Source organism: Rattus rattus, chromosome X (assembly GCF_011064425.1).
Source record: "Rattus rattus isolate New Zealand chromosome X, Rrattus_CSIRO_v1, whole genome shotgun sequence".
Classification (NCBI taxonomy): domain Eukaryota; kingdom Metazoa; phylum Chordata; class Mammalia; order Rodentia; family Muridae; genus Rattus; species Rattus rattus.
This window is the reverse complement of record NC_046172.1, coordinates 37523336-37534622: the sequence shown is the minus strand read 5'-3', so window position 1 is coordinate 37534622 and position 11287 is coordinate 37523336. Positions and strand designations below refer to the sequence as shown.

General features: G+C 39.3%; 1 protein-coding gene across 1 annotated transcript; it reads right to left on the bottom strand.

The window, feature by feature from the left end:
- Positions 1-4849: 4849 nt before the first annotated feature.
- Tlr7 (toll like receptor 7) lies at positions 4850-8441 on the bottom strand (the record flags this gene model as incomplete). Its single annotated transcript, XM_032890382.1, has 1 exon — positions 4850-8441. A coding segment is annotated over one exon (3162 nt), but the record flags the coding sequence as incomplete, so codon positions are not given.
- Positions 8442-11287: the final 2846 nt, after the last annotated feature.

Sequence of the window (11287 nt, the reverse complement as noted above, 5' to 3'; positions counted from 1 at the left end):
ACCCATAAGGAAGGGGGGGAGGGAAGGGGATGTTTGCCCGGAAACCGGGAAAGGGAATAACACTCGAAATGTACATAAGAAATACTCAAGTTAATAAAAAAAAATAAAAAAAAAAAAAAAAATAAAAAAAAAGAAAGTTAAGATAGAAGAAAAAACAAACAAACAAACAAACAAACAACCACCCCAAAAACCCCACATATGAATGTAACAGAGCATCCAGCCAGTGTTACCCAGGGAAGAGGAAGATGTTACTAAGCCAATAATAGTTGATCATGCTCACCAAAATAGGTAGGTATGTAAAACAGGTTTTATCCCCATAGTCCACACACACAAAAAACTGGCAAATGAAGGTCCTTCTACCTGCAACCCTAAACTACCTTCTTCTCTTTCAAAATTCCAAGGAATCTGCTCAAGCCTTCTAGAATCAAAAAGGAATCTGAGAGGAAGGGATACATATTTGACGAACAGAGGGAAAGGAAGAAATCTATCTGTGAGAAGAGAATGAAGTCCCAAGTGACTGTGTGTTATTGATGTGTGCATGCCATGTCAAGGATGGCAATGCCTCAAACCCATGGTAATGGCAAGGGTATTTCCAGGTAGAATTATGTTGGAAGTATGTGCAAAAATCATCAAGCAATGCTTCCTCCTCCTGGATGACTGCAGCCTGAGATTGCTCCCCTACCGACACCGCCATCTTGGATTAGCTAACCTGCTTCCTCCTCCTTCGTGCTATATATATTAAATGCACAAGTTTCCCTGCTGCTGATGTCTCCCATTAGGATGCATTAGGGAAATCAAAGTTTTCTGTGTCTGTTTTCTTACCCATTGCTACAGTTTGGTTAATCCCAAGCATGCAGATTATGACACAACAATTAGGATATGAAACTGTCCTGTTCTAATTTTGATCTCACAAGAACCCTGGGCTCCTACGATCACCAATATTATTTTACTAAGAGCTTAGGACTTTTTCTTCTTTTGACCTCCCACCTCCTCTATGGTGGTTGTTTTCATGCTATCTTCATTGCATCAACTCTTTGGTTGTTTACTTCTTACACCTTGCAATTTGGCCTTCAGTTGGAATAAATAAGTTCCCAGCATTCATTAGGGTCAAACGCTAAACTTTCCATCAGGTGCAACTGTCACTGTATTCCATAATTATTAGTAACACCCTAGAGTTTGACAACTCAAAGCTCTAAGAAGAGATGAGTTTCCACAGTCTTACTAACTAGCCTTTCTTATAAACAATGTTTTCTGCTGATCATACATAGAAGAAGCAAGAGAAAAAAACCTTAACATTGGCTTCATTGCAATTGTTTTCCCCCCTCCCCCTCCTCATTGCAATTGTTAAAGTAGGACCATGAATTGCTATAACCTGGTTCTCTCATTTACCATAGTTAGATGAAGAAAATGTCTTGTTTTAAATATTTAAAAAAAAGAAGGTGCTATGTAAAAGGTCAAGGGGGAGAAACAAACAATCTTCCTCGGCTGTAGTGCCTATGAATGACAAGATTGAGCCGCATGGTACAGTTGCTCTAAGGATGCAATAGTGGTATTCATATCCTGGTGGCAAACTTGTTCTCCATTGGACCTATAGCCCACTCAACATGAGGAAAATCATGCCTGGTACTAGAAACCTAGCCAACTACCCAGAACAAATGAGGTCATTTACGAACTGCAATCTAAATATTTATTCTTGCACCCATGGATGAGTGTATCTCTCACCCCTCATTAAATTTGTTCCTCTTTGCAACAGACAACAGACCATTGCAGAAAACCACAACTAGTCATAATGCAGAGAACATGTGATTGTGGGATGCAGGACACTAACTGATACATCTATAAGACTACTCTTGTTTCTAAGGCTCAGAGAACATATTGAAGAGGAGGTAGAAATATTGTAAAAAGAGAGAGGACCATGGAATATCCTGATATTCTGTTTCCTAGAAATGACAGAAATGAATGAAACGAAGCTTCACCCATGATATCACAGCAATATGACTACCTAAAGAGGACTCAAACAGAGTATAAGAACAATAGACATGCTAACACAGAAGCAGAAATATCTCAGAAAACTCCACCCTTAGACAAGGATCTACGGGCAACTAAGGAAATTATGAAATTGAGAGAAATGGTTCTTCTTCCGCCTGGAATGAGCCTCCTAATTGGCTATCCAACACCAAGTGATCATTTCTGAAATTTAAAATCATATATGCACAAGTATCACTAAATGGGCTGAGCGTGTGTGTGTGTGTAAAAGGGAGCAAGGAGGGATATACAGGAGGGATTAGAGCAGTGGGTCTAAATCTATTTAATGCTGTGATCCTTTAGTTCTTCACGTTGTGATGACTCCTAGCCACAAAATTATTTTTGTTGTCACTTCATAATTATCAGTTTGCTACCGTCATGCATCATAATGCAAATATCTGTTATGCAGGATATCTGATATGCAATCCCTAATGTCATGATCCATAGGTTGAGAACCACTGGATTAGAGGGAGGAAAGAAAAAGAGGAAACTAATACATTTTAATTTTTGAAAAATATTTGTTTTGCCTTTTTTTTGTTTTATGTATATGGGTGCTTTATCTGGATGTATTCTGTGTTTCAAATTGGTGCAGTACCAGTGTGGCCAGAAGAGAGCATCAGATCCCTTAGAACTGTAGGTAGTAAAGGATGGCTGTGAATCACCTCGTGGGTTCTGGAGATTGAACCAGGGTTCTCTGGAAGAGCAGCTAGTGCTTTCAATGGATCTTAACCCTTTCTGCAGTTGGAAAAGGGTTGTTTTAAGATTGGGGAACAGATTTTATCCCAAAGAAGTATTTGTCCTCATCTTCCTCATCATGGAGTCTTTGGAAATGATTCAAGTTGCCCATATTCTCAGACTACTGCATTCCTTTATGTACTCCATGTTCCTTGACTACTTTAAGGAGACTTGCAAAGGTTCAGATAGAGCTAAAAGTATGCAGCATTCTGGACACAGAGAACCTGGAGTCAAGGGACAGTTTGCTACATCACATTCATCTTTTCTCTCCTCTTCAAACTGAAGATGTTCATTTTGTCATTTTTTCAGCCATTATCATGTGATCTGTCCAATGCCCAGTGTCTTAGATCACAAAAATATTCAGATCGTCCAAGGTACGATATCTATCCCAGGTCAAAAATCATACCCTTACCAGGGACAGGGTTGCAAGGAGCTACAAGCCAAAAATTGATGGTGGAGTGAGATTCATGAAGAATCTTCAATTCCTCCTGAGATGGAGCCATCAGATCAGAGTTTGCTGTGGAACCAGGGAGTAAATCTTTGCTGGTTGTCTGAGGTGATAGATTTGATCTGTATACTCTATAGACAACTCTTCGTCTATGGACCTCTATGGAGAGCCCTCGGATAACTAAAAGGGTGACTCTTCATGATAATGAAGTCATTCAACCATAAACATCTGTTGGTGCATTCCTCGTTGCTTTCCGACATCAAACCACTGTATTTAGCTTCATGAGGAAATACACTGGTTTCCTAGCTGTGGTATTTTTGTTTCTCTTCCTCTTAGTGCATTTCAGAAGTAACTTAAATTGTCTTAAAGTGATTTATACTTTATAAATCACCAAGATTGCTTAAATCTTATGAAATTATGTGTGTCGGTAGAAGAAAATATATAGTGACCGAGAGCTGATTTTTTTTTTTTTTTTGGTGACATTATCTGTATTTTCATTGAAGATACAAGGAATCTGTTAAACACAACAAGGCTCAGAGAAATTGTGAAATAACTGACTCTAGTGACTTTAATTCTCTGCTGTTGCAGAGGTTAGTCTGGAAATTTTCAAACATTCTTAGTTGTGTCATTTGGAAACAATTTCTATAAGATTACTTCCAAGCTATACTTTAAGTAAAACTTACGATATTTTCACATATGAGGGAAATATATTTCCCCTAAACTAACTCTTTAAGTTTTTGAAACCTATACATTATTTTCCAAATGGCCAGGGGTCATATATCAAACTTTTAACTCATGTGAATTTATGCAGTTTATGTTCATAGTATCTGTGTTCTTTTTGTTATTTTTGATTATGAAACATGAAATTAAAATTGATGCTTTCAGGTTGGAGGAATGGTCAGTCAGTAAAGCACTTTATTTGCAAGAGTTGGATTCTTAGAACCTATGTAAAACTGTCAGATTTCGTGGCAGATATTCTAAACTCTAAAGAGGCAGAGTTCCAGGTCAATAGGAGTTGTCTTAAAGGAATTATATATCATTCCTGATAATGTTTTATGGACACACACACACACACATGCACAAAAATCAAACAAAACCAAAACAAAAAAAATCCAATAATTTCTCAATGTTATGCTCTCTTAAGCTCCTTGTCTTTCCCCCTTTTTTCAACTGAAATAAACATATGCAATTGTCATCCATTTATTTTCTTATCCCCAATATCACTGAATATATTTCCACCTCCTTTTGGGCTTACTATGAGTACCACCTAATTTGGGGGCATTACAGTTATAGATGCCTAAAAATATTGACACTAGTTCACAAACTAATATCAATTAATGAAGTTATTTTAAAGATCATTTTACTTTGGAAACAGTATTCTGGTTATGCACATAGAATATTTCAGCAGATAAATCATCACCAAATGCAAAGAACATACTTGGCTTGTGGGAACAATATTTTCATTTTCTCCACTTATAAGTTGACCATGTCCATGGATGACAAAATAGGTTTCCCTGTTTCCACAGAGAACCCATCAATGGACCCCGAGAAAATGAGTAAGAGGCACTGAAGCAGCTACTAACAGTACAGCAACTGTAACTGCTTTTCTAGTGTAGTGAATACTACATGATAGTGACACAATTTGCCGAGAAGTTCTCTGGGCTTTTATTTCATTGAACTCTGATACAGTTCAGTATCACAGGGATAGAACTTGCATAATTTTTAACCTAATACTGAAAATACTAGTACTTCTTAAGGGTAGATGTGTGCCTCTTCTCAATTGCATGCAGATAAATGAAAGTCTGTGTTCCCTCCTAGGCACCCTTCTTCATACAGCATTTCATAGTTGAGCTGGGGGAGATATTTAAATGTGCGTGGCAGCATGCAGAAAGAAGAAAGAAGTTATCGTCTATCAGTTTCCCCTTCCTAATTTCTTTGCCATATATTGATGGTTTCCCACTAATCTGAGCCATGGCAGCTGTTAGGAAAAATCCGACCTTCATTTATGGAAACCTTTATGAAAAAAATCAGATACCCAGGCATGTCCTAGGTGGTGACATTCTTCAGAGAGCTAGACTGTTTCCTTGAACATTTGACTATAAGCCACATGATTGTCTGTGGTCAGGGCATTTTTCAGGCACTGCCAGAAATATGGGTGAGCTTGTGGATTTGTAGGCCACTCAAGGACAGAACTGCTGCAGAGCCTCTTCCGGAGCTGAAGAAACTTAGACTTCTGAAGAGGCTTTTCCAAGAATATCAAGATAATCACATCCACCTTTTCATCCATAAGCCTCTGATGGGACAAATAAAACGCCATCTTAAAACTCTCAGTCTTCGCATATTTCTGTGTCATCACAAACACTGTCTTTCTGCTGAGCTGTATGCTCTGGGAAAGGTTTTCTAGAACTGGCTGCCCTGGTAGCCAGTCTCTTTCTTCTAGACACAAATTAAAGTGTTTTTTTCTCTTGGGTCTTCCAATTTTAACCTGCCAGCTCTCCAAACCCCATTCTGTCTGGCTGGTTTTTAGTGTCATACACAATAAAGCATCATAACAAGACTCCATTGATTGCAGATGTTGATAACCCTTTATCTTGGCTTTCCAGAAATAATAAATGTACCACATATCCCAGAAAAAGAGGTGACTTGTTGTCATAACTATCATAAGAAAGAGGACTGATGATATGGAAACTGAGAACAGAATCAGGTTTGTGAGATCTAATTCACATGTATATAGATCCAGAGATATGACACTTTGACCTTTGTGTGCTCCTGGACCTGCACAAATCACATCAGTGGCCAGGTATGGAATAGTAACATCTGTATGATTAACCCACCAGACAAACCACACAGCATCACAGTTGCAAAGAAAGCGATTGCGGTGTAAAAGCAACATGTTCAGATTGTTGAGGACGTTTTCTGGGAAGCTAGTCTTCTGAATGACCTGGATCTTATTTGAACTGATGTCTAGATAGCGCAATTGCAAAGCATCTTCTAGAAAATATTTTGTCAACTGCCTGATTTGATTATGATTAAGAATCAGTTTTGTGAGACTTTTGGAACAGTTGGCCAATCTCGCAGGGACAGTTGTCAGCTGGTTGTGGCTGAGGTCCAAATTTTTCAAATGCTTTAGTAACTGAAGTCTACCCCAAGAGAAAGATTTGAGTCCATTTTTGGCTAAGGAGAGAGTCGTTAGATTCGGTGGCATACCCTCGAAAACTCCAGGAGGCAAGGAATTCAGGGAATTTCTGGAGATATCTAATTCCTCTAAGTTGAGCAGATTCTTGAAGAAGTCCAAGTATCTGTTATCACCATCTCTCCATAGAACATCTAAATGGTTGCCTCTGAACTCCAGAACGCGAAGAGATTCACTTTCCATGGTCCTGCTGGCTGAAGTAGAGATGTCATTGTCATTCATCATGAGTTTCTCTAGATGCCGTAATTTCTTGGTAAAGTTTAGCATGTGAGTAATTCCTTCTGCTTGAAAATAGTGGCTGTTACTACTTAGATCCAGAATTTCCAGATTCTGGAGCTCTTCAAAGGCTGTTGAGTAGAGTAAATCAAGCCGGTTGTTGGAGAAGTCTAAGTACCGCAGCTCTCTCAAGGGCTGGAGTTCACTGCCATTAAGAGTTTGGCCAATGGCGTTTCCTGACAAATTGAGGCATTTCAGGAATGAAAGATGCTTAAAATCAGAGGGTTTAATAAAAAATATGTTATTTCTACTTAGGTCTAAGGTCTGCCCATATGTGTGGCAGTCTGCATTCAAAGGCAAAAAAGTAGGCGGCTCTTTGTTTTTGAACCTGCAGCTCCGTGCATATTCATCATATCGGAAATAGTGTAAGGCCTCAAAGACCTGGGGTCCGTGCTGGTCTACAGAAGTTTGGGCATTAGGACAGAAACCAACTTCTCTTGACTCTTCTGAGGGGGATATCTTATTCACTGAAAGGTCTATGAATTTGAGGTTTTCAAACTGTTGGAATATGTTGAGGTCAGCAATTTTTATGAAGTTAGTGCCAAGGTCAAGAACTTCTAGATTGGGAAGCTTGTGCAATACAGAAAGGCTGGACTCTTTCAGCTCTTTAAAGACGTATCCCTTGATATACAGATTTTTCAACTTTGTCAATGAAGAGAGTGAGTGTGGTAAAGTAATAGATGCATGGTAGACCTGCAGCTCATAATTGAAAGACAGATCCAACTGGACAAGGTTGGGGAGAGAAGTCAAAAATTTGGCTTCTTCAATTTCTCTGGCTAAGTAGTTTTGGGAGAGGTCTAGTTCCTGGAGGTTGCTCATGTTTCTAAACCATTTTGCAGGCACATGCTGAAGAGAGTTACTGTGTAGACGTAAAACTTTTAATTCTGTTAATGAATCAAAAGCATTGTCATGGATCTGTAAGGGAGAATTATTTTCACATGGTGTACATGGATATGGGACATTATAACATCGAGGGCAGTTTCCACTTAGGTCAAGAACTTGCAACTGGCTGAGCTTATTAAAATCATCTTTTTGGATTCTCTTAATGATGTTGTTATAAAGATAGAGTTCTAGCAAATTAGGTGGCAAAATGGTGGGGACAGCTGTGACATTGTTATCTTTTAGTGAGAGAACCTTTAAATTTTTCATAACTAGGAAAGCATCTTTTTCAATTGAATAGGAAACATTGCAAGGATTTCGATAATAACAGTTTTGGCCCAGGTAGAGTGATTCAATGTTGACTAGTTCTGTTAGATTCTCCTTTGTGATGGAGAAGATATTGTTAGCCTCAAGGCTCAGAAGCTGTAAGCTTGATGGAAGATCCTGCGGTATCTCTAGAAGTTGATTTCCATCCAGGTAAAGGGATTTTAAGTCAGAGAGTCCACTAAAGCTCCCAGGTCTAATCTGTAGTCTCCTGGTGCACACATTGGCTTTGGACCCCAGTAGAATAGGTACACAGTTGCATCTTAAATCAAGCTCTTCCAGATGGTTCAGCCTATGGAAGGAGTCTGGAGAGATGCTTGGTATGTGGTTGATGGTAAGGGTAAGGTTGGTGGTATTCGTGGGAATACCCTCAGGTATTTCTGTCAAATGCTTGTCTGTGCAATCCACAATCACATGGGTGTTTGTGCTATCGAGAGAGACATCACAAGGTAGAGTTTTAGGATACCATCGAAACCCAAGGACTCTAGAAACTAAGATCATATTTAAAAAGATAAAACTTTGTCTCTTCAATGTCCACATTGGAAATACCTGAAAAATAAAAGACAGAACAGATTATTGTTATAAAATATATCAAGAAACAATTCAGAAGTCCCATTCACATCCTTTCTTTTGGTACATTATTAAAACTAAGCAACATGGGTCTTTTTTGTAAAGACAGCACTTCTGGCCCTGTGACTGTACTTGTCAACCACTGAAATTTTTGATAAATCGGTTTTATGTCTTGCTTTTATCATCTTAGCTTTCTAACTAACTTAAAGATTTTTTCTTTATATTTACCTTGGGTGAGTATGCATATGTGTGTGTGTGTGTGTGTGTGTGTGTGTGTGTGTGTGTGTGTGTGTGCACATACTATGATGTAATTGTGAAGGTCAGAAGACAATTTGTGATAGTATTATCTCCTTCCACATTGTGGGTCCTAAAGATCAAACTCAGGTCATTAGTCTCGTCCACAAGTATACTTACTGTCTAAATCACTGTGTCTACTGCTGTGATGAAACACCATGACCACAACACCTTAGAAAACAAAGCATTTGGTCTGGTTCTTGCCTTTATTTTTAGAGGGTTAGTTTATCATATCATGACAGGAAGCCTGGTAGCAGACAGGTAGGCATGACACTGGAACAGTGCTGAGAGCTCATGTTATCTCTGCAAATGCAGGCAGAAGGGATGAGACTAGGATGGGCAAGGACTTTGAAACCTTTACTCCTACCCCTACTGGCACACATCTTTCAACAAAGCCACACCTCCTAATCCTTCCCAAAAGTTCCACTAACTGGGAACTAAGTATTCAAACATGAGCCTATGGGGTCATTCTCATTCAAACCACCATACTTACCCAACTGAGCCATCTCCCTTGCTGCCCCAAACAGTTTTTAATATGCAGAAGCAGCATTGCATATTAGTTGTTGCATAGAGTGCTGTAACAGAGAGGCATCAAACTATGAAATTTGGGGATGAAGTTGAGGAATGCTAAAAATATAGATACTTGAGATGAATAATGCATTAATACTTCAGTATAATTAATGGTTTCTTGCTAAGCCTCCTTTGGAACACATGCAAAAATCTTTCATGATTGTTGAGCCCCATAATATTGTAAGGATAAGAATTAAAAAAAAGATCTATTCTCCCTCTATTTAGAATTAAGGCACAGATCAGCAATAGTAACTGGTTTTCTAAATGGCATTTGATTCTTAAACAATTGCTTCTGCCATTCTGTACTCTGGGTCTTTCCTTGGATTGTTATTGGATGTCACTGTAGAAATCGCCTCTAAGATGATTTGTTGTGCTTTCCCCGCACACTGGGTTTTGTTAGGTTTCAGGATCTGAGACACCTAGTTGGAGGGAGAAACACAGATCAACCTTCAAAGGGTTTCTTAGAGCTGACAAAGCATCAAGATTTGAAGGAAAGCATTATCTTGCTTGGGTAGAGAGGAGCCTGATTTTGAAGGTTTTCGGTGACAGAGTGAGAAGAAAGGAACGTGTTGTACTATTGGAAAATAAGTGCAAGACTGAATGATATTGCCATATTGGATTAGAAACACCTTTTTTTTTCTTTTGAAAAAAAGAGGATATTTTTCTTAGGAGAATGTTTGAAAATTCTCAAGGACATTCTTGGACAAAGAACTTTTGGAAGAACAATGGGTCTAGTTAGTAGGGGATGTATCTGGAAGTCACTTTTCCTTTTCCGGTCTGTTAGCCAGACTCCATTTAGGGCTTTGCTACTGGAAGAGCCCATTCCCAGGAAACTCCCATCTCCGGGAAGATGTAGAGGGGAGAACTGTGAGGGGAGAAAGGATGTAGCTGGGTGTGGCCTGCCAGCATCTCCACAGTGACTAGGCTGATCCAGAAAGAGGCTATACCTCGAAGGTGTGACTTCTAACACATTTCTATTTTATAGCATTGGAAAGGTGTGAATAGCATAACTATGGCACTGCCTGGGTGAGCCAGCCTCACATTAGACGCACAGCTGGTATAATGGATGATAACAGGACTGAAGGAGACCATATTTAATCACTGTGCTAAGACTAAACTGAAGAAGCTCGCGAGCAAAATGTGATATCTGTCATAAAGGCAATACCTGTAAGCATCTAAGTTTAGCATAGAAGGTTTACAAGTCTGCTAAGTCGGAGACACTGAAGAGCTCTGTTTATCTATTGGCACCAACACAGAGGGAGTTAAAGCATGAGCTTGCTCGTGGGTTTCAGGAGTCTGTTAGGAGTCTCCTCTAGAATCCTCTTTTAGTTTCACTAGTACTTGTACTGGTATGATGCAGCCCCCCCTTTTTTATGGCAGACTTTTAGTCCAACTACTGATTTTGTCCTGCCATTGACTGAGTCTTAGAGACAGTCTAATTATTAATGTTATCTAATAAACCAAATGTTTGACATATCCATTAATTCTTCCTAATGGAGATAAAGCAAGCCACAAATTTTTCTCAACTTTCTCTTCCTAGCACAGGATCAGAATGCTCAACTTGTGGGTCACAGGCTTTATGGGTTCCATATGTTGGATGTCCTGCGCCTTGGTATTTACACTACCATTCATAGCAGCAGCAAAGGTACAGTTTTAAAGCAGCTACAAGGTAACTTGTGGATAAGTCAGCACAACAAGAACCTGTATGAAAGAATCTCAGCATTAGAAAGGCTGAGAACCACTGCACAAGATCGCTCTTAAGAATCTCATGGGGCACATGTGGCCCATACATATAGAGCCACCCAATTAGACAAGATGGATGAAGCAAAGAAGTGCAGACCGACAGGAGCCGGATGTAGATCGATCCTGAGAGACACAGCCAGAATACAGCAAATACAGAGGCGAATGCCAGCAGCAAACCACTGAACTGAGAACGGGACCCCCGTTGAAGGAATCAGAGAATGAACTGGAAG